Source organism: Enoplosus armatus, chromosome 6 (assembly GCF_043641665.1).
Source record: "Enoplosus armatus isolate fEnoArm2 chromosome 6, fEnoArm2.hap1, whole genome shotgun sequence".
In the NCBI taxonomy this organism is placed as follows: domain Eukaryota; kingdom Metazoa; phylum Chordata; class Actinopteri; order Centrarchiformes; family Enoplosidae; genus Enoplosus; species Enoplosus armatus.
In genome coordinates this window covers 2,836,545-2,861,605 of record NC_092185.1, presented here as the reverse complement: position 1 = coordinate 2,861,605, position 25,061 = coordinate 2,836,545, and the positions used below count along the sequence as shown (strand labels likewise).

General features: G+C 40.6%; 1 protein-coding gene across 1 annotated transcript in view; it reads left to right on the top strand.

The window, feature by feature from the left end:
- Positions 1 to 8,723: 8,723 nt before the first annotated feature.
- LOC139286049 (copine-8-like) overlaps positions 8,724 to 25,061 on the top strand; it is a 56,708-nt gene continuing 40,370 nt past the window's right edge. Inside the window, exons 1-2 of the mRNA XM_070906711.1 lie at positions 8,724 to 8,806; positions 23,175 to 23,215. Coding sequence (XP_070762812.1) covers positions 8,724 to 8,806; positions 23,175 to 23,215 — 124 coding nt within the window. The remainder of the gene's footprint in view (positions 8,807 to 23,174; positions 23,216 to 25,061) is intronic.

The following is a 25,061-nucleotide window of genomic DNA, read 5'->3' as shown; positions in this document are numbered from 1 at the left end:
ATGTATATATATGTAATAGTATCTTTCTGTTTTTGGAGAGGAGAGGCCTTCAGACGCTGCCATTGTTGTGAGCCCAACCATGTCGACCGACGTCTGTCTCCCAGTTCAGATCCTCGTGGGGCCTTCCTGGAGACACCCGCGGTCTCTCTGATGTAACTGATCTGTCTGTCGCGATTGTGTGCCGTCACTTTTTGAATGTTTGGTGAAACAGCAGTTGTAGGCATTATTGGAGTACATATCTAATGTATGTAAACAAATGTATTTAAAAAAAAAAAAATCTGACTGAATGTTAGTTTTGTGGGACCACCGATCCGAACGCAGTCTCGCACGAGAGCCGAGAGGACCAGGGTCGGCAGGAGGAGCTTTTCCTCCAGTGAGGTGGCAGGTTATGTTTAGTGGCCTACGGTTAGTTTATTTTTCTCTGTTTTGTTTGTTATGCTGTCCCTGTCCCACATATCCTGGGCGTTCCCCCTCTGGAGTTTTAGTAGCCATTCTCAAATGACAGACTCTGTAGCGATTCTAATGTCAGATGCCTGGTGAAAATAAATGTCATCTGTCAAAAACAACCAACCAAAAACTGCGTTTTGTCCTGGTTCCATCAGTCATTTAGAGACTTATTAGTGCTGTTAATATATCTGCAGGTTACTTGTTCAAATATCTACAGTTAAATTGTGTCCGTTTTTACAAATCTGACTTAGAAAAGTGGTTTCACTTTTGTATTTCTGTCTGTTGGATTTCCTTCAGACATGCAGCTCTACTCTTTACTCTTAACTCCTCCTATTTAGCATTGATAAAGAATTATTAAATGTTTTATAACACACGATAATAAGGACATGTGTCGATAATTACAACTTCTAAAACAGTTTTTATTGTTGTTGATTACTTGTTTATATACCAGCCTCCCACAGGAGTTGTTGTTGTCGACAAATACATTAATAAACACTTACATCAGGGAAAACATCAGTTTTGTAGATGATGTATCCAGATGTAAGAGACAAAAGTGGTGAAAAATTGGCCACAAGATGGCGGCAGCAGCAGCTCCAGGACTGACCAGGGACGGTGTCAGAGCTGTCAACGTCCAAAAATACTTTCACTGACATTTTAGGCATTTGGCTGTTAAGGGAAATATGATTCCTCCACTGACAATCCCCACATGAACTCACCAAAATGCTGAGGGTCCGGGGCCCGGAAGGCTTTGCCTTACTGACAACAGGGAGGACTTCAAGGCTCAAAAATCAAAACAAATGTGTAACCTTAGTCACTGTCTGCATTTCATCAGTGGTGGAAAGCAGCTGAGTACATTTACCCAAGTACTGTACTTAAGTATAAATTTGAGTTACTTGTACTTTGTACTCCACTACGTCTCAGATGGAAATATTGTACTTTCTACTGCACTACGTTTGTCTGGCAGAAAGAAAGAAGTTAAAATGACCATAAATAACTACAGCAGTAAAATACAACATGCATCGTGTGTGTTAATTAATACATATGTAATTAAGTGTTAATTATGGGGAATTTTTTTTGGATGATCATGATCAATCATTCTTTTGAAATTATTAGAACATGTACAGGTTAGTCTGATTTAAATAAACATACGACACTAAGGTAGCCACCATAACTTCATTACAAAATAAATTAAAACAAAAACAAATCTGAACTTTCACGCTTGTTCTTCTTCATATCGCCTGGAAAAAGTAGGTCATCACTTTACAGACGCACGTGAATTGATTCCCTTCTAGCTGCCATGTTTGCTTTGTTCATTTGCGCAAACATACGCTATTGAAGAGCAGAAAGTGCACTTTCCATCAGGGGAACCGATCGCATTAACAAACATCTGTAATCAATACTTTTAATAGGAGGTGATGCGAAATGACTGGTGTTTAAATATGAGTATTAATGAGTTATTGATCTGACCATCCCAAGTGCGCCGTACGTTCCCTGCAGTTCATAACATACAACAGATTCACAGATTTTGGGATGCATAAATAAGAATGACAGACTTGATCAACATCTTACAAGTTATATTGTACCACAGTGATCTAACACAGATGCAGAGACTTTGTTCAGATGCCTAATGAGGGACTCGGGAGGCCATCAGGATCTGCCATCATAAATCTGCAGGACTGTCTGACAGGCAGCCACAATCACCGGCCACCTGATGTGAAAATGAAAGTGTTGAGTGTGTGTGGATGTCACTGAGGTTATGTTGGGTTGAATTTGACCCAGAACACTTCAGAAGTACTTTTCACTTTGTCCCGGGAGTCTGCAGTCTTTAAATCATCTCCACCGTGCACAAACGCACCTCTTGTTTAACAAAGCCGTCGACATTTTCCTGCTGCTCTTGCTGACTTTTTCACAAACATCGCATGTGTTCATTGGTCAGTGGCCTCTTTCTTTGATGTAAGTCTATTAATCCTCATTTAAAAACAGCACCACCAGCTGTTTCACAAGATGCAGAGATGTGCACATTTTCACTCCATCCCTGCTGCTCTTTGCTGAGCAGATCCCCCCCCCCCCGAGAGATTTTGACCTGCCTCAGCACAAACTAGATTTGAAAGACCCTTTTACACTGAACAATGTCAAATCACACCAGGTGATATTTATACTGATGGTGGGTTCCTTTCATTCATGACTTTCATTAATGTGGCAGAAAACCCTTTAATTTGACTACAAACAAACATATTATTATTATTGTTTTGGGTCTGAAAGCCTCAAACATCACCTCACATGGAGGACATTGCATATAGCTGCAAAGATAAGTCAATCAATCAATTACTCAATCATCAGAAAATGTAGTGGTAGCAGCTATTTTGACAGTCAATCCATCTTTTAAGTCGTTTTTGAAGCAAAACTGCCAAACATTTGATAGTTTCAGCTTCTCAAATGGGAGAATTTTCTGCTTTATCTCATCTTACATTACAGCAAATTGAGTGTCTTTGGGTTTTGGACAGCTGGTTGGAAAAAACAAGAGATTTGATGACATCACCGTGGGCTCTAGGAAATTGTGTTTGGCATTTTCTTCAGAGTAATCGATCATGAAAACAATTTCTAGTTGCAACCCTAATGTATATACTGTATTTTGACACCACTGCATCAACTAAAAATATAATTCTATACACATTTCCCAAAATTTTAGCTTGATATCTTAGTATCTTTGATAAGTTTGGGATCTTATCTCCAGTTTAAAATAATGTTCAGTGGGTCTGAACACTGCTCAGCTGCACAACATGAGTTTTTAATAATGGATCCACCAGTGAGTCAGACAGGGTTTAGGAGGTTAATGCATTTTAGAAAAACTTCATACATCTATCACAGCAAGACTATGTCTCTCTCTGGCAAATTAAGAGAAAGGGAGATTGAAGAGACAGTAATTATGAGCAGTCAGAGCAGCTTCACACTCTGATAATTTGAAATCTATTTGTGGCACTGAGGCATGAATATAATACAATTCTGTCAGCCCAGATACACTGGCAGCTTAAAGCTAAAACTATTTTACAGTTTAAGGCATTAAACCCAAATTCAAGTCATGCAAGTGTTTTGATTAAAGTCAAACTACTTCCTCAACTGAAGCTTCAGACGCAATATGAAAGAATGAATCTTAAAAACGGTCTTAATCAAAGTTTAAACGTGAAATGGTCCATGATTATATGGCCAATATGGACCTACAAAGACAAATAAAAAGAATTTAAAAAATGATTAATATCAAATTACCTTGGAGGAAGTACAAGAGTGATGAAATACTTTCTCAGTAATAAAGCTCATTTGTCACATAACGACACCAAGGAGTTGGACAAAGCCTTCTCTGCAGCCACTTTCTTATTACAAATGATCTAACTCAACACTTCACTGGATCGCTCCCACAGCTGCTGTATGGAGCTAAGATTGCACTTGTACTGAATGAAGGCTGAGATGATTTAGACCCGTCATATAACCCCATAGCTTCGCTCCCAGCATAACAAAAGAGACTGAAACAAGAGAGTCTCCAGCCTCATGCACCGTAGTGTGCTTATATCTTCACAGGCCCTTTCCTGGTTAAATAACATTATATATGACAATGCTAACGCGACATAAATCAAAGTCATGGGATCACCGAAGTTGTTACAATTCACCTTGAAGGTCTGTACCAAATTTCACGGCAATCCGTCCAATAGTTGGCGAGACATTTCATTCAGAACTCACTCAAGCTCATGGTGGTGCTAGCAGAAAAGTCAGATGATACATCGAACAAGGAATACATCGTCTGGGAACCACGAGTGTCTGTACAACATTTCATGACAATCAATCCAGAGGCTGTTGGGATATTTCAGTCTGGACGGACTGACCGACCATCATTGCCACGAAGAGCTATGCTGCTAGGTAATTTGTAACACTGTGTTCACACCATAGTGAACCCTGATTTTCATCATAGACATGTTGGTGAAACTGAAGTTCCACCCTGATGTACCAAAATAATCTTTTATAAAATGTATAGTTTGGCTCAAGATTTCACAAACAAATCTCTATATTTTCTCCTCCATTTTGGAGCATGGCGTTTGCCAAGCTTGTCCCTTATCTCCCTTTCTGTTGGCACTGGATATACAGCCAATACAGCCGTGGCTGTTTTTTAAAATCACAAATAAAAAATGTTTGTATGCTGATGATTGTTAACTTTAGTTTCTTAAAAGCTCAACAGACTTAATCCAGAACACAGTGTACCTGTCAAAAACAGTCACATTAAATGTGTGAAGCTGAGAGTTTTCGCACTTGATAGGGATTTCAAATGTCTGCTGTTTTCCTGGCATGAAGCAGATTCAGCAGATATGTTAATTTTCGCAAGCAAGGTGCTTCCAACACTCTTGATGCTCATTCTCTCTGTGTTTTACAAGGATACAAGTCTCAAATGTAGCCGAATGACAGCAACACCACCAGAAGACAAAACTGAATTGAATTCGTAGTGGTCGTCCATTTTCTTTTTTTTTTCTAATGTCTTCAAGGAAAATGTGAGTCAGATAATCTTGTGATTGTTTTTATGTTGTACAAGTTGCCAGGTGCTGAATGCAGGTAGAGATGAGGGGGCTGTAGTGTAACTAGGGCATCATTTTAGCCAGAAAATTACACTGAAATTGTGGAAGTCACACTCAGTTCCTTCATCCAAAATGTGACTGGGAAACGGGTGAAATACTAATATGCAGAAAGACTGTGGTGACAAAAACATTCGATACAGGACGGAGAGAAACTTGTGGAGGCTGCACAGGACACCACTGTCCACCAACCTTTTTATGGTTTTGTCCCCTTAGCTCCAATTAAGGGAAGTCTTAATGCTACAGGATATAATGTTGTTTTAGGCAATAGTGTACTTCCAACTTTGTAGCAACAGTTCTTTCATGCTACAACAAGACAAGACCCCCGTGCACAAAGACAGGTCCTTAAAGAAATGGTTTTCTCAGTTTAGAGGAACTTGACTGGCCTTTCGAGCAGCATGACTCCCTCCACCACTTTGGTCCAGACTGAAATAACTAAACAACAACTGTATGAATTGTTGTTAAATTTTGTACAGACATACACGGTCCCTGGAGGGTGAAGCCCAAAGACTTTGGTGATCCATTGACTTTTCCTCTAGCGCCACCATGAGGTTGACATATTTGGCTTTTGTGCAGACTGTCATGAAATTCGGCACACACATTCATGGTCCCCTCAGCGTAATTTGTAATAACCTTCGTGATCCCCTGAATTTTCATGTAACACCATCATCAGGTCAAAATCTTCACTTTGGTTTAAGACCAAATACCTTCAGAACTACTGCCTTGTTTGATAGCATTGTCATTGTGAGCATGTTAGCATGCTGACATAGCATTTAGCTTCAAGCACCACTCTGCCTTGGTACAGCCTCACAGAGCTGCTGGCATATCTGTAGACTCTTGGTTTTGGGGTAATATCAGATTGTTTTACCTCTTTGCATCTCTGAGAATTATTCAAATAAAACAATTGGAGGAGGGAAAATCACTTACTGACATGATGCAACATGTGATGAGAGGTCATATGTAGCAGCTGCTTCATTTTAAGGTGTCATAAGACCAAAAGGTTGGGAACCACTGCTCCATAAGAAGCTACATATTGATCACTGGGTGGGCTGGAGCATGCATGTCAGTGATACCCACATCGCCCCCACATGAAAACACATGGCTCTTTATTTGGCAGATCTAACAGGTGTTTGACCTGCAGAATGAACTTTCTGTCTATTTCTTCAGACTAACTGGAGCTGACACACATATTCCCATTTTTAGCTCTCAGTGTCATGCCGTTCTGCTTAATTGAGTTTGTTTTGCTCAGGTGGTCTTTGTCATCTGGCTTCAGTGTTGACACAAAGTTATCAACTCAGCCAAACCCTTTCAGGTTTGACACTGGCCTCAGCTCAGGTGACACACCTTTTTACCTGACAGTTGATGATTGAAAGAAGGAGCCGGAGAATAAAGTGTGTTGTACAAATTGCAGGTACACAGAATAGTAATAATCCATAATTAATCCATAATTACTTTTGCTTTGTTTCAGTCTCATTCGGAGACACTGCACGTCTTTAATCATTTCAAAATTAACATTGTTCCTTAACTTATATTAGTATATTTGAGTCACACTGTTAGGTTTATTACTTTCCAGTTATACTCCAAACACTGATAATTGCATTTTTTCCCACCTACAAGGATAACTCGGTTGGCTCTCCTGTGAATGATACTTTGATGGACGGAAAGATGACTTTCTGTTTTCTTTGCCATTTTTCAGCTCAATTAATTTAATAGTTTAAAGGATGGTTGTAAGGAAATTTTTGATAATTCAACCTCATCCACATGATCAAAGAAGCTCAACAAGTAATTAAATAACAAAACAGCTCATTATTTGAACAGTAATTGTCAAACTACTGCTGGGGAAAGATAATTTAATTGCAACAACACAGGGCCTCTTCACCCCCCATATCCCGCTGAATTAAAAGACAAAAACAACAAAGTCTCATTTGTGTTAAAAGGAAGAAGTAAAGTAGGAAGTTGTTGTTCCAACACAGTCCTAAATGTGAGTTTTAAAATGCATGAATCTCAGAGACTTTCCCCTCCGAAATCCTTATCTTCTAATAATTAAGACATAGTATCAGATGTATGCCATTTTTCGCAGTATTCTCAGTTTTCCTGATAACTAGGTTTTACTTTTAAATCTATATGTTTTTCAGAGTCCTGATATTTAAGTGTTGTTTTGGACTTGGGACTGTTTTTTTCAGCGTGGCTCTGTGGACGGTCAGCCGGTCCACCACTTTGGTCCAGACACAATTATCTCAACAACTACTGGACGGATTGCCATGAAACTTTGTACAGACATTCATGGAGTATGAAGCCTACTGATCCCCTGACCTTTCCTCTAGCGCCACCAGCAGGTTGAAATTTGTGATTGGGTGAGTGAAATGTCTCGACAGACAATAGATAGACTGTCGTGAAATTTGCTACAGATATTCATGTCCCCCAGAGGATAAATTGTAATAATAATAAAAAAAACTGACATTCCCATCAGCCTTAACTAGCTAGTACTTTGTGTTTAGTGCAAATGTTAGCATGTTAACATGCTAAACTAAGACAGAAGCCTAAATATTATACCTGCTAAACATCAGTATGTTAGCCTTGTTGCTGTGAACTTGTTAGCATGCTGACATTAGCATTTAGCTAAAAGTACCAACTGTGCTTAGCTACACTTAGCTAGCCCCACAGTGGCAGTTTGTGCCTCTCGTGTAGCTAGCTTAACTCTCTAAAAGACAATTAACCAGCCATGTTTTAAAAACCCATTTACAAACAAATCTTGTTCTGCCAGTATTTCCTGAAAAACATTCTGTCAACTGAATGATAAAGAATATTTTTAACCAGTTTCCCAAGTCTTGCCTGTTTCCTATACAAAACAAAGATGGCCGCCCGCCGGATACCTGGATCGAGTTAAAAATCTTTTTTTTTGTCGTGTAAAGGACGAAATATTTTTCATCCAGATGGATCTGAAGAGTCTTTGAGGATTCTGAAAATACCGTCAGAGCAGTGGTAAGTTTTTAAACACCTTCTGGGGTTTTCAAACATGGCGATATCTTTTATAGAAGTGATGGTTAACTCTACCTCCCGTGTATGCTAATACATGGAGCTAAACTGTGCCGATAGTAGGCTAACTGTTAGAGACTCAGAGTTTCAGTTGGCTTCACACAGCCCTAAACCAAACTACACTCGACCATTTTAATCCCTTATCCCCCCAAAAATAATCATCGAAACCCAAACCGAACTGAACCTGAACTAAACCTGATTTTAATTTTAATCTTCACCTTCATTTTAAGAGAAAGTAGAAATAATAGTTTTTTTTTATCTTTGTCAAGCTATTTGGTCCTGACATGTTGATAAATACTGTACACTTTCAGTGTGTGTGTGTGTGTGTGTCACTGTGTGTGTGTGTGTGTGTGTCACTGTGTGTGTGTGTGTGTCCACCCTCCCCTTCACACCGTCCTCTCTCCTCCGGAGCACCGAGACGCACTGAGACGCGACTCCGGCGCGCTGCAGCTCCGCGTCCGCGTGTCTCTCTCCGGTGCTTCGCGCTTCCAGAAACAAACGGCTTGTTTTCTTCTCGTTGCAAAGGCTTCTTGTTTATTTCCCCCATTTCTCTTCTCTCGGTTCCTCTCATGCCGCCGTTAAGGCGCTGGATACGGGGCGGTTTGTGATCGACCAAGCGGCAGCTCGATGAATATGGCGTGTATTGGGGACGCAGACCCTTTCACCGCTGCGATACCTGCCACCAAAGTTGAACTCACGGTTTCTTGTAGGTGAGTACTAACTGCTGCTGGTTTCCCCACACAGCCACGCTGCTGTTAAGACACAAAGGACGTGTTTACATGTGTGAAATTCTTCAACAGTCTGATATTTGACACTTAACTGTCGGTAGTAACTGTCGGTAAACGCACCAGAAACTCCGTTCACGCTCGGTTTTATAGCAGAATTACAGTTTATTATCACCGATTTTAACCTCAAATGTCATTTTGAGGATCAGACTTGTGTTGAATGATAATAGAGGGACTTAAACGTGGAGTTGGAGGGAAATGCAACTGAATCTTGTGCGTCTATTTGCAGCAGTTTGCCTTTGGATGATCGCCAGATGGAGGTCAGAGTTGACATGTCTTTACTGTACTGTCACATCTCCGAGCTCTGACACAGCCTCCACATACAGACCTGTGGCATTTTACGTGTTTATCACAGCTAATAGCCAGTTATCGTTCCTGGCTATAATGTAATATTACACAAATTCATGTTTTTTTCTAAGGATTTTGAGCTTAGAGGCTGGGTGAAGCATGCATCAACCCTGTGTTTGGTTCAGACTGTGGCAGTTTTACTACTGAATCACCATCCTCTCCGCTGCTTTCTTACTGTAGCAGTGATAGTAGAGTTGTGTACTGTAGATGGAGATAGAAAGTGAGGGGCTGGGAGGGAGGGAGTCATTTCTGGATGCTGCAACTGGCCATGAGACTCACCTACAGTAGTCACCTCGTCTCGTAATCATGTCTTGATTATTTAACTGAATATATTCTATATATTTACTCATCCTAATTTATCTGGATCTATCTATCTATCTATCTATCTATCTATCTATATTAGAGCTGAGACACTTGGTTGATTAATTGATTAGTCAAGTTTTCAATTAAAGACACCAATAATCTCTGCTTGCAGCTTCTCAAATGTAAAGATTTACCGTTTTTCTGACAATTCATAGACTGATTAATCTATTAAAGGCAAAATAATCAGCAGATACAAACAATAATTGTAGTTGCAACTTCTATCTATCTATCTATTTATATATTGTATGTCTTCTTTACATGCATAGAGCTGGGTAATATACAGATAGGTGACAAATTAAGGTAAAAACCAACATAAAGTGTCTTTGTAAGGCGTTTATCCAGACAAGCTGTCAGAACAGCCTCAGTGTAAGGCTGCAACTAACAATTGTTTTTTTATTATCAATTCATCTGCAGGTTATTGTCTTGAATAGGATTAATTAATTAATAAAAAGAAAAAGAAAAGCAGCACATTGTTACAAGTGAGAAGCTGGAACCAGAGAAAAGAAACGACCTAATCGATTAATAGATTATCTGATGAATTAGTTCTTAGCTCTACGTCAGTAGAGTCAAGCATTGATCTTCCAAGTCTCTGGAGGGATGAAGAGCATTCCTCCTCATTTGGTGTTTTGATGATGATGATGATGATGATGGAGAGCGCTGTTTAACACAAAGCTCCAAGGTGTTCAGTTGGGTTGAAATCTTGTAACTGTGAAGGGACTCTCATCGTTTTCATCAAACCACAGTTGATTGATTATTGACGGGAAATTAAACTGCAACTCTTGTGATAACTGGTTATTTGTTAAAGTCATTTTTCAAGCAAAAATGCCAAATGTTGTTTAGGCAATGTGCTTTTATTTTGGTTTGTTTGATTTCTATGATGGCGAATCTTTGTTGAATGTTAATTAGTCACCTGGAAACAGTTCACAAAACAATCTCACTGCAAGGTCCATGTTGCAGCTGTTCTGAAGCTTTCAATTGTATCTCATGATCTTCATCAGTAGATGGAGTTTGTTGTTATGGAATTGTATTGCTATTTAAGGTTTTCTTAACAGTGTTGGCTTCAAAGCTGAGACTTCAATTTCATTCCTAGGAAATATAAACTGAATATCTTTGGGAGTATATCTTTTCTGGTAAATGCTGCTTTACAGTGAAGTGTTCACTGCTCTGTTCTGCCTCCACCTGTTTGGTTATCATATCCACACTATCAACAATCATTTTCGAATCTCTTCAATTGTTTCCAGCTTATTTGATTTATCTTTTTGTCCGTAAAATGTACATCACAGGTCCTCAAAACTCAAGGTGACCTCTTTAAATTGCTTGTTTTGTCTGACCAGCAGTCCAACATCCAAAGATATTTAGTTTCATATAAAATAGAGAAAAGCTGCACATCTTCACATATGAAAACCTGGAACAAGCTAATTGTTGGCATTGTTGCTTGAAGACAAAAGCACCAGTCAGCCCTAAACTATCATTAGTAATATAATGATTAAAGTTTGATATCATTATATTTAACTGTAGTCAAAAATATTGAGATATCTGTTTCACTGTCATCCAGCTCCATAGGTTTAGGGTGAGGTTATGCTTTAAAATATTATTTTACTATAAAAGTAAGTCTTGTAAACCTGTTTTGAGACACATAATGAACAGAAGAACAAAGACTGAATTATTTTTCCACAGACCTAAAATCATTCAGCTGCTGCTGCTGTTGTTTTATGTCTGAGATAAAAGCCTGATAATGGCTCCACAGAAGAAGTCAGCTTGGTAATGACCTTAACCTTAAATTTTGAGATCAGAGCCCGTGAAGACGATTCGAGGTGAGGAAGCCACCATCTGGACAAAATAATTGTTCTTTTGAAATGATGGCATCATGAAAGAAAAGCTCTTCTGTTAAGAGTAATGAGTCATTTATTTTTTCTCAAAATGCTTTTGTTATACATGCAAACATATTACATAAGCTCTGGCCCCTGTGAACGTGTAGGTATAGAAAATGGATGGGTTGGGGTTAGGGGACATTTCTTTAATGACTGTAAAGGAGTTCTGAGTCGTAGGACCGTTAAATTATGCATTGTTTCTGTCAGAGATAACACGTGACCAGTGATGGACAAAAATATTAAAGTCACTTCTCACAAAAGAGAGGACTACAGTTGTGGAGAAGTGATGATCTGTAATTAGCTTTTTGGATCCTTGAAAGTGAGAATTGTGCGACAACTTATAATGTGCGTGATAAGAACTACCTAAAATGAATAAATGTTTACTTAGACTTTTTAGTTTCACCCCCAGGGGGGCGGGGCTTATGACCTACACTGCAGCCAGCCACCACGAGGCGATCGACATGATGTGGCTTAACTTTTGGGAAGCTGTCATGTTGTCCATCTTATATACAGTCTATCATCTCAACACAGCTGAGGTCGAGACAACAATGTGGGTGGATCATATGATCTGCAAACCAGAAATCTCTCATCTGGCCCAGTGACTCTGGGAAAGGGGAACTCCATTGATTTTACACCTCAAAATCAGTTTACTAGTCATGAGGAGTCATCTGTCATCCCGTGATAACAGTTGAGGTCTTCAGTGGCTCTTGAGGTGCTTTGTCAAGTCTGAGAAAATATTGTTTTCTAGGCTAAGAGGTTACTTAATTAGAAAGCCTGTGTTACAAACTGGAGGTGTGGAAAGTCTTGAGTGTTTATCAGACAGTGACAGTATTTTTGAGTATAACCCACTAGGGACTAAGGGACAGGATATCTTGGTCTCTTATTTTAATCTGTCTCCAGCGCGTCCCCCAACTTTATGCATGTGCAATGCTAAGTCACTGGAGAACTCTTGTTTTGGCTCTACCCCAGCTGTGATGTAGAAGTGTACTCCAGCTTGTGTCAGTACACCACTATAATGTAAGCAAAATCTCACATTCTAGAAGCTGGAACTTTAAAATAAACAATGAATCAATTATCAAAATTGTTTTCTTCTGTTGATTTTCTGTTAATTGACTAATTGTCGTGGCTCTAATCTGCATAGCTTTGATAAAGTTCTTAGTAAAGGTTTCACTGAATGCTAGTTGAAACATTTATTCTGAATATCAGCGCTGTCGTGTTTGACAGACACATCCATTACCAGAATCAGAATCAGAATCAGAAATACTTTATTGATCCCCGGGGGGAAATTGTACAGTACCGGTGCTCCCATTCACGAGTAGAACTTAACCATTTAGTTTGATTATTTTTAAACACAAGGCAACTATTGATTGTTTTTTAGCTGCCGAGCTGCAGCAGCCTCACCAACACAAAATTTACCAGCCCTGAAATGGTGGGTGGTGTGATTTTCCCACTTTGGTGTCCCTGCGTGTCGGCCAAGCTACTGAAGCATTCAGTCTAGATAGATCCCATCCTTCAGTGAAAGCCCTCCTTCACTCAATAAATCCAAACCATCGCCGCACTCATCACGCGTGTAGTCAAGCAGAAGAACTGACAGATTGATTAACTCAAGTCCAATACTGTGCATCAGTGAGAGGAAAATCCCCCAGTCTGCTTCAACAGCACACAGCCGTTTGACTGATGAGTGCCTATCACTCCTGATCGCAAGGCCTTGATCACACACAGATGGAGCTTAGTTCTGTGCAGGGACAGTAAACAGTAAACAGCGAGCCAGGCAGGCCTCTAGAGCTGCAGGATCAAACGAGCCCTGCGGACCGTCGGTCCTCAGAGAATGTGTGTGCGCAAAGATGTCGGTGTGGCTGTCATCTGATCTGAGTGGTCCACAGCGGAGAGATAGCCGTGACCTTTGGGCACAAAAGGTAGGAAGTGTATCCCGTCGAAGAATTGACGTGTTGTGATGTGGCTGTATTGAAGCCAGACGCTGACCTGCTGAGAGGCCGGTCGATGTGTCACAGCCGATGTTGCACTTTCCACAAGGAAGGTGAAGAAAGAGACAGAAAGACTTGTTGGAACAGAGAAGGAATCCTGTGCGCATGTTTCTTATGTTTCAGTACTGTACACGGAACAGGTTTATCAGACACATACATTTGAACAAGATAAGGAAGTAGTTAGATAGCCTTCAGTGTTTGAATGCTAAAAAAAAAAGGCCCTGTTGTCGATTAATGTATTGTTTGTCCATAAAAGGTCAGAAATGCCAATCAGAAGTCCACAGAGGTCAGCGTTTACAGAGCGCTGGGAGTGGATTTGTTTGTCCGACCAATAGTCCAAGATGCAGAAATATTTAATTCAGTGTCATAAAAAAAGTGAGAAAATCAAATTTGAGGAGCTGGAACAAGGAAATGTTTTGCAATTTTGCTTGAGAAATTACATCGATTATTATTTATCAAATTTGTTGTTAATTCGTTTTCTGGCGATCAACCAGATGATTAATCAACTAATCGTTTCAGCTCTATACTGAAGTTGATTAGCGGTCACAAGACGCTTCTGTTGTTTCTGTTTCCCATTGAGACACAAAAACTTAGTTTTCCCTAATTCTCTTACTGAATTTTTGTTGCTAGGAAACAGAGATCATCCCAACTTCATTTTCCAATTTGAATTTCTTTTAATGATAGCTGCAATTCATTTATTTGGAAAATTCTGAAATTAGTTTAAAGCCTCTTTGTGTAGAGCTTCAATATTTCTGACTTTGGCGACACCGACTGTAGTGTTGGTATCAAAAACAACAACAGTGCATCTCGCTGCCACCACTGATTAGACCTCGGGACATTGAGAATATGACCGAAAATCAACTGCAGATCCAGTTTTCAAAAGACAAGTGACAGAGAAACTCAGGTCATCCTCTAGTCTGCTACACTGAAAAACACCCGACCAGATGTGTCTACCAACAACAGCATTAGCACCCTGGTTTATTTTTAACATGTGCATCGGTGATGCTGTGATTTAAACAGACGTGTTTTACCTGTGTAGTTGACCTGTGAGTGATCAACGATGCATCACATGCAGAGGATACAGATCGGCACGCACCGACGCGCCGAGCACACAGCTGCTGCGTTCGCTGTTGCTGGTTGACGTGTAAACCGACATGAAACAGGAGGAGTTCAGTGACCCTCCATTGTGTTTTAGAGGCAGTTTGTCACTGAATATTGAGGGGAGAAAATTAGCTTTTGAAGACTGGTCATTACAAATATGTTGGGGGGGCGGGGCATGATCCCCTGTTCCCTGCAGGATTGCGCATTTGGTATTACGCTTCCCCAACAACAAACCAGGCAACACCTGATTTGTTCTAGTGGCTTCTGCAGAGAAGGCAGATGTTAAATGCACTGCTATGTTATGAATGGACGTTACTTGATCGCAAACCTGCCACACTGCCTCAGGTCTGCAAGCGTCTGATAGATTGTTAGATTGTCAAGACTGGGGAATGTGTGTTTTAGTCTTTTACAGTTTAGATTTATATTTTACTGAACAATCCTAAATCCACCCATCAGCTGTATCTAATCTATCCGTCCGTTTTCTAAATCGCTTCTCCTCTTCGGGGTCACAGGGTCCCTCTGCTTGTGTAGGTACTTGTCTGATCTGTGTCTGTTAACAGCTATGATTTCCCTTCCCTCTAATACATTATCTGAAAAGCTCTTACAGCAGCTGAGGTTGGTGCTCACGCTGCAGATTCTGCAGAGTTGTGTCTGTCTGACAGCTGGTTGAGTCCCGCTGGTGCTACTTTCTGCCAACAATGTAAACTCATCTTTAATTGAACACCAGTATGGCTGATCAGAGGCTTATCCATTCATTTTACACCTGAGGTTTTCTAACTGTGCGGCGCGCCTCCCCAGGGTGACACGGGAGAGTCAGAGGGGGGCGTGCTGGTGTTTTAAAAATAGCAGGAAGTGAGCTGTTGTAGTTTGGGCCGCTGATTAAGCTCACTTAACAACAAGGTCAGCAGACCAGAGTCAAAAATCTAATCTGAACACGCAGACTCCATCAATAACGTCAGAACTTGCCTGGGGATTACCACGTTTTTTAAGTTTTATTCAGTATCAAAGTAATCCTGTGACAGTTGTCTGTACATCCATGAGTGCATTGCAAACTGCTAATAGCTAATTTAGCCTATTTTTAATGGTGCCAATCCGCCAACATGTAAACAAATATAGACTGAAAAAATGGGGTTGAAGCCCACAGCTAACCGACTCTAAGGCAACATTATACTTTACATTTCCAAAGCCTCAAATTATGGGAACTGTAGTTCAAGGGGAGGGGCAATTTGTCTGAGGGGGGGCCCTTGAAAACCTGTTTTAAACTAGTAGATTAAAACATACTTGCACAGTAGAAAACTGATGCATGTCAATTTGTGTTTCCTATCTGAGGTTCATTAGCCTGTCAGCTAATCACAATGCACCATCAAAACTAACTGTATTAAAATGTGGACACACGTTCTGATTTTAACCCAAAGGACATGGAAGATGGATGTAACAGACAACAGTTTCATATATAGAAACAACGTTATTATTTGACAAGAATATTTGTATAGTGCCAACTCCCCCATATTCGTATTCATCTTGATAGATCCATTAGTGCATTCTGTGAAAAAGAAACAAGCAGCATATTACCACAGCAGAGGTACCTCATGCATCTGTAACATTAAGCAGAAATTACACAGATTACATAACAAAAAACTTTGCACCAGAAGAAACGTTCCCAGGTAACAACTTGGCACAAACATATTCATGTATTCATGTATTCATGATATGTTCATCATACACCGAAATTTCTTATAACTACAGGGTGACCAGAAGAACATTTTACACATACAAAAGTTCTTTAAATAGTATTCTCAAAGATTTTTGTTTTCCCTCAGATTCTTAGATTGCTGCTTTCAGTTAATGATTGACTCTTGAGTCATAGTCAAATACACACAAGACCAAAATTATTATTAAAAACTGAGGGAGAGTAAATTCAGAGCAGCGAGGCGCTCTGTGGCTGTGTACACTGTTATAATTAGGTGCAGAAATTCCTCCAGGTAGAGTGTGTTTCATGTAATTTATCACTGTTTTCCGTTGATTTATTATTCTTTATCTTTTCATTTTTCATACCTATTGTTTCATACATTTCCACTCGGTTCCATTTTTTTTTTAATTAGTTACCAGGTAGATCTGTTGACAGCTAACATAAACTCAAAGTTCAAACGCAGGAAACTCCTCTGTTCCCCTCCTGTGTATTGGTCCTCGGTTTTACAAATCCTCCACCATTTCGGTGGACCAGAGCAAAGAGCATAAAACCAACAGATCAGGTCGGTCTCATGTGGCGCACCCACACCGCAGGAGGCCCAGTGGGGGTCATGCTGAGTGGCTGCATTTATGAGGTTTTGAAGGAGTCATTTGGTCTAATTAAGGCACCAGGCAGCAACCGTAGATCCACCTGGTTACCTCAGAGAGCCGACACGGCTCCATCACATTACTAACCACCTCACCTCCTGCCCCCTCTGCTCCTCTGCTTTCATCTTTCGTACAGCCACTTTCCTCCATCTCTGTGATTGCTGTGGACAGATTTGAAGACGTTCTGTTGATTAGTTGCGTTGTGTGTTGCCTTTCTACTGAGCACAATATGTGATTTTAACGTGGTTAGTTTGCTTTGAGCTTAGAATAATGAGCAAGCTGTAAACACATCACAGTGTTACCTACCGCATTGAAATAGTTGCTATTTGTAATGCTTTATAGTTGATATACAGCATGTAACCTTGTTATCTGTATGAGGGTGTGAGGTTAGACAATGGCTGCAGTTGCTCTCTATTTTTTTACAATGAGAAGTGTTGATCAGGAATGCCATACATTCATATTCACAGTACCTGGTCAGGTGATGATATTTTCTCTGCAGAACAACATTGACTGTGATACTAGATGCTCTGTCTTGACTTTTACCAATACATGTGCAGTTTTAGCCTTATCTGCTATTTGACAGGTCTGTTATTAAAAATGTTAACTAATTTTGTGTTTTAAGCCACATGCGTTTATTTAAAATCCTTGTCGGTTTCCAGAGTTTTCCAAAGTATGAGATACTGACTTACAAGCAGATGTGAATAAAATGATGAAAGTAACATCTAGTAGTTATTGTGCAGCCTAAAAAAAATGGCACCTTTGGCTTGAATATTTCACTCGAAGTGATGTGAAAGTGTGATATATCCTCATAGTAGGTTGTTCAAAATTATGGAACAAGCAGTCACAAAAGTCTGTGTAATCTTTGAAAAGCTTTATCTGAGCTCCCTTGGAGGATTTTAGGGAATATGTTATATTGACAGGTAAATATGATGAATACATGTAAGATATGCATCAACTCCATAAGACATGTACACTTATTTATACTTATGTATAAACGGTGAAACCTAATGTAGCCACATTTTAATTTAGATGTATATAATGACTGTGCTCAATCTTTGATCAGTATTTGTTAAAACAGAGTAGTGCTGGTGTTTACCAGGCGCTGGGTTAATCTTAATCTTCCAGGGTACATAAATGAGTCTCTGATTAGACCACTAAAATTAAGAAAAGAAAACCTGAAGTCCTCTGAGATGATGACTGTGATGGATGAAGGATGAACCAACACAGATACTGAAGTGTACATTGTCCGGGCCAAACTCATACCGTGTGTTTATTGAATTTACTTTACAGGCAACCATTTGAGTACGCCATGACCCGCGTAAGCACCATGTTCAGATCATGTGAATGTCACTTGCTCTTAGCTGAAGTGGGAATAGTTTTGGGCATGGGAATATTTAAATATATTGTGAGAAAATATAAACTTGTGCAGCATGTCCTTTGGTAGCTCTCCCTTCATAATCTCTGGGTATTATCAGGTAATTTTGGGTAATATTGCAAACCAATGAGCAATATTGGATTTATTTTTTATTTGTGCATTGGTATGATAAAATACCTTAATTTGTCAGGTATTTATTTTGAAGTGTGGTTATTTCATCCAGAACACAGTTTCTGAATTGAGACTAAATCACAATATTATCGATATCTCAATATAAAATTACACATACTATCTATACTGCCCTCTTGTCGTGTAATTGCAGTAGTCAATACTTTCAGATCTCAGAAGGGACAAAGTTTAAGTTAACTTTGCAATTTGTGTTAGAAATCATGCAGCGTTCAGATGAGCGTAAGTAGCGTACTGGAGGTATTTAGATGACCATCAGGAAAACATTTTCAGAGGGACTAAACAAGAAATCAAGTAGTACAATAGTGCCGAAAAGCTAAATTCTTAATCTAAAATGTTGATAGTCACAATGGAGGAGGAAGGCTGATGCCTGATGTTGATAGGGTCACACAGTCATGTTGTTCCATTATTCTACAGTATTTCTGTTCTCAAATGTACATGCTGACTGCTGATGTTGTGACTTTCTCTTAGTGGAGTAGGATTCCTTTAGTTCATTTTTAGATGCACATCACTTTCCCCTGAGCACACATACAAATCCACACTGAGAATCTGAGAAAATCGTTGAGAGTGTCTCAGGTGCTGGTGGATTGATCAGCTCAGCTCAGAGTTTTCTTCAGACTCAATCGACCTTATTGATCCGGTGTTATCCTCCCAGCAGGACGAGCTTGTGCTGTTCATTACTGTGCCTTCTTTCACTGATGGGCCCTCTTTATTAGCTAGTATATAGCTCCACGGACTGCAACTGCACCAACAGTAAGCAAACCTGCACATTGGCTGGAGGGCTAAATGTCAAGCTTGTGGACTTACATGAGGTTATCAGATGGGAGTGACCGCCCACGCTGCTATCTGGGCCTCTCTGACTTTAAGAAACAAGAAGTCGAGGAGGTTTTCTTACTGAGAAGCTTTCCCTGCTTCTCGTGCTCCTGTGGAGTCTGTTGAGCCGAGACTGGGACTAATGCTGCCATGGTTAATGCTTCCAATCCTACCGGGGCCACCCAGGCTAAAAATGTCAGCACTCACATCCATCTCATAGCACGTGTTAGGTTAGTGGGAGGGAGCTAAATGGTTGGAAATTGACGGCTGTTTCACAAGACTGATATATACTCAAGTATATGATCCAATTTAGTGTGAAAATAAAAATGGGGGACAATCAAAGGCCTGAAGGAGCATTTGGAATTAAAAACAAAAGCTTAATTGTTGTATTTGGTATTAGTGAGGGAATCCTTGCTGCGCATTAATAATTCGGTGGGTGTTTTCAATCTATTAAACCACAGAAATGTATTATCATTGTTAAGATTTCTTATAACAGTATTAATTGATGGAGTTGCCTATTTACACGTCCAGCAGACTTGGAGTAACATTAACGTTCATTTGAAGTCAAGTTTGAGTCACCTGATATAAATCCAACATCCACTCTTCTTTTACCTCTATTTCTGGTCGCCACCAACCTACAAGTATGATCATGTATTTTCATATATGAGCATTGAATATTTGAAGGATGATGGCTGAATGAATGGTTGAATGTTCAGAAGGATAGAAAGTGGACCTTTGTGCATTTTCATATTGTATTTGGGATGAATGGAAACCCAAAGCTGCCTGTGGTTAGATTCCCTTTATAATCTATGGGTTTTAGGTCATTTCTAATCATAGATTAGCCCAAAACAACCATTCTTGTCACATTGCAAAGGGGCTTACAGTAGCTTTTACTTCTTTATCTTGAAATGGAAACATGCTTCTCCACTTAAATGTTAAGGCTATATTAAGGAAGTATAGAACTGTCTTCAAGCTTGAGAGCATTTGATACTTAAGTGAGGGCTCTTTTAAAACCTTTAATACAATATGGGAAACCCCTCTGGATTATGTGTCCTGTTTGACAATCAGAGGTTGGGGTGGATCGGTGTGAGAACAAGGCAAATGGTGCAGTACATGTGTATTATCTGTGCTTTGAACGCATCACCTTCTCTTTTTCTTATGTTTGCTGGAAAATTCATCCTGTTGTGATGATATCCTATTTGATCCTCTTATTACTTCTGGCTCCAAACCTCTGAAGGCAAGCAATGTTCCTTTTTCTTTTTTTTTCAAGAAAACATCTTGGAAAATTTCATCTCAATTGCTCTCGCCGACAGAAGTCCCCCCCTCCCTTCCTTACGTACAGGTATTTAAAGCTCCAGCTGCCTTGTTTAGGTGGCTGTGATGTAACTGGAGGGATTTCAAATGTAATTCTGGTGTCGAGGAGGGAACGCTCTCGTAAATGTTTGATGAACGATGAGGCACTCTGCTCGGACCGCCCAGACGTTTCCCAGGCTCCCCGCGGTGGAAAGGGCTTTTTAAAGAGTTGCCCGTCTCTATCAGGGCCAGGTGGAAGCCCTAGGGTGCACATGAATCAGAAGGAGGTTAACATATCCATATGAGCGTGTGCAGTTCTGCCAGCGCTCACACACTTACAGTTTCGCCTGTCTTTCATACACTCCTTACACTTTTTTTTTCTTCTTCTTTCCTTCACTGGATCTCGTTCCCTGGCTCCACTCTTACTCCTCTGGGAGCCAACAGAGTACAGTACTGCTTTTTATTGGACATTTATCCCAGTTGGCAGGTGAAGTCGGCCACTTCTCACTCCTACACAATCTCTCAGACTTTCCGCCAGTCATAAACACAGCCCTGATATGACTAGGCCCGATTCCATCGCTTATTATCATTTATTTAAGGTCTCAAAGGCGGGGGAAAAGCCGGTGGGAGTGCCCTGACAGTGAGGCAGTAGAGTGTGCCGTTTTACCATCTGGGCCAGGCTGGGATCAGCACAACACGAGTGCCTGATCTAGATACATCACTAGCCATCAACGGCTTCAAGACACTCGCTGCTTGTCATACAGGACAGGACGAGCGACAGAACGAGCGACAGAACGCTCGCCCCGCAGCTAGCATGATAGCAGGAGCCCCCCTCCCCACTCTCCCCCTCCGTCTCTCTCTTTGTCTGTCAGCAGAGCACAATATGGACGAAGTCATACTGCTGCGATTATTGCAGCACAAAACCTCCCTTTTTAAGAATCAAAATCACACCCTGTAGGCTTGGAAAGTGGCTGGGAAACGTTTGTTGTGGCTCTTACTTCATGAAGCGTGAACTTCATGGAGGCTAAGTTCAACTTAAATTCGTGTAAGTCAATCGAAGTGTGACAGTGGAAACAGTGGGAAAAAAAGGCATCAAATATCCATAGAAACTTGTCAGACCTCTCCTGCAGCATAATTCATTTCTTTGCTTTCCATCTGCATGCACGCTGTGATCCACACACTTCATTCATAACTTCTGTCCCAATCATCACACTCTTCCAAAAAACAACATTTTAACCCATTTCAGTCTTCCTCAAGTTGGGTGAGGACCGTCCTTATCCTATTAAAATGTTAGAGACACGTGAGAGTGTCCTCACTATAATTATGTATATAATTATTATATTGTATTTTAATTTGGTTTTGTAAAGGTTTTATTTGTGTTTTTGCATATGTCTTTACAGGAAATAATACACGTCTTCATGGTACTGTAGTAGCTGGGGGTTTTGGAGAGAGAAACATACGGGAGGAAATATCTGGTTCATTTACATCAGTTAAGAAATGTTTTATTTCTTTAGGAATATTCCTTAAATTGGTGAAGTTAGGACAGTAGGTTTGAATTTAAGGAATGTAAACACAGACATACTGGGATGGACACAGTATGAATACCTGTAAAACACGATCAAATACAACAGCTAGTTTGTGGTTTTCTTGAAATGGTTTGGATTTTCCCGTGATTGTGTCGACTGAATCAGTTTTCTGATTTAAAATGTCTTTTAACAGAGTGTAGTTATAAATGTATTACCTTTTGATGTGGTGTAAAATACTTTCAGTGGCTCCACAACAGTAGATTTTAGTGTAATGTGTCCCGTTGGACTTCCTGCTGATGGCCAATGCACTCATATTATTTGGTCTTCCTGGGTTAGCTCTATGAAAGCTTTATGGGGTTTTAATGTAGGATTTGGCAGAAGTACAAGCTGAGTGAGTGAAGGGTTCACTTCAGCCCCTTTGGGTGTTGTCAGCCTCATCCCTGTCCTCTCTACCTCCTCCTGAGACCTGGACACAGTAAGCAAATGACACAGTTAAAACCACAAAGGCCCACCACTGATGTAACAGGACGGGTTTCCCTTTCCTGAGCCAGAGCTGCTCCTCGGCTTCTTTCTTCTCGGGTCTCAGGCAGATGTGACTTGTCGTCTTTGTGTGCATATTTAATTCCTTCAGAGCTGTTTAACCGTGGAGTACCTCAGTGGATCCGAGCATCTGCTCTGTGATGGGACTCTTCCGTGCATTTATCCCTCCCCATGCAAAGAGCAAAGACTGGAGTGTCATGTAAATTTGATGGCAGCCTCCGCTGTTGTTGCTGGCACCCAGGGAGTGCAAAAAAGTGAAAAATAGGTCCTCTCTTCTGCTGTTTTCTCTGTATGTTTGAAATATAAATGGGCTCCACTTTATGCTCGATTTTATAGTCTGTTTAATGTGGCTGCCTCAGTGTCTGGATGAAATGGCTTTTGTTAATCAAGTCAGAGGAGGATTATGGTTAAGCAAGTTGTCGGGGTCAGTGAGGGAGCTAATTAGGCCAGGTTTAGTGATGTAATAACTTTGTAGTTCCACTTTCTCTGTTGAAGTGGGAGAGCTGTGCGATTCATTTTTATGTCAATGTGTCTCTTTGTTTTCTTGTTTTTCAGAAACCTGCTGGACAGAGACACGTTCTCCAAGTCTGATCCAAGTAAGCTTGTCTCCCATCAAACACACCACACACACATGAACACACACACCAGCTCCCAGCAGGGCAAACACACATACATATGCACACACACACACACACACACACACACAAACACACACACAGACACGTGCACATTAAATTCTGCAGACAAACAGAAATATCCACAGACAAACATCCACCACATGCAGGCAGATGTAACTGTACAAACACAGGCTTGCATGCTCTACACATGGACACACACACACACACACACACTCTCACACACTCTCGCTCTGCCTCGCCTGTGTGAATCAGTAGACATTTGCATATGTCAGGGGTCGTATTCGTCACTGTTCTCTGCTCCCAACGTGAGTGAGGGGAACCAGATCATCCTCACACACAAACCAGCCACTTCCCTCCTGCAGATTAAAGGACACTCACACACACATTCACACATACACACATCCTCACTCCCTTGACAGCAGGGGTTCAATTTGGCAACTGGTCCAGTGGTTTTTAAAGGCCCAGTCTACAATTCAACAATAATTTGCCTTGATAGAGAAACTTAAAGTGTTGCATTTAAGATGTTTTTCCTTGTAAGCTGAGTTCTGCTTTTAGAGAATGGTTTTGTATTTAGCTATGTAAACACTAGGGCTGGGTGTCAACCCGTGATTCTCTTTTGATACAGAATGAAATGCATCCTTTGCACTGCATATCGAAAACAATCAAATACCAAAAACTGGTATTTAATGTCTAATCACACGCGTGGGTGCAATGTCACCCTGTTTGCTGATCAGCCAGAAACTCAATGTCTTTCTACCATAAACTGTATATAAAGATGGATGACGTGACAGCTCCCCAAAAGTGAAGCCAAAATGTCTTGATCGCCCCCTGGTGGCTGGCTGCAGTATAGGTCATAAGCCCCGCCCCCTCCATGTTAGCGGATGGGACATGGGCCAAGCTACAAAATCAAAGTACACGTCTTTTCAGGTAGTTCTTATCACGCTGATGTTTGTTCAAGTGTTTTTAATTAGTTATTTGATGCTATAAAAAGGGGGTGAAACGTCATGATTGACAGCTGTGATTGACTGTGATTGTGTGCTCCCGATTGGGTTGGAGGGCTGTATAGGCGGGACCTCGATACCACGGCTCCACTCGCCGATCAGCACTGCACAGACTCTGGCTGCAAATTATGTCACCAGCTCAAGATGGCAGCAGCCGTATCCGGGAGAGTTTGGCTTCATTTTTGTAAAGTGGGAGGAAGTGGAGACGTGTCGTCCATCTTTATATACAGTCTATGGTGGAGATGCGTCGTCCATCTTTACATACAGTCTATGATGGAGACGTGTCGTCCATCTTTATATACAGTCTATGGTGGAGATGCGTCGTCCATCTTTACATACAGTCTATGATGGAGACGCGTCGTCCATCTTTATATACAGTCTATGGTGGAGATGCGTCGTCCATCTTTACATACAGTCTATGATGGAGACGCGTCGTCCATCTTTATATACAGTCTATGGTGGAGACGCGTCGTCCATCTTTACATACAGTCTATGATGGAGAAGTGTCGTCCATCTTTACATACAGTCTATGATGGAGACGTGTCATCCATCTTTATATACAGTCTATGGTGGAGATGCGTCGTCCATCTTTATATACAGTCTATGGTGGAGATGCGTCGTCCATCTTTACATACAGTCTATGATGGAGACGTGTCGTCCATCTTTATATACAGTCTATGGTGGAGACGTGTCGTCCATCTTTATATACAGTCTATGATGGAGACACGTCATCCATCTTTATATACAGTCTATGTTGGAGACACGTCGGCCATCTTTATATACAGTCTATGATGGAGACGTGT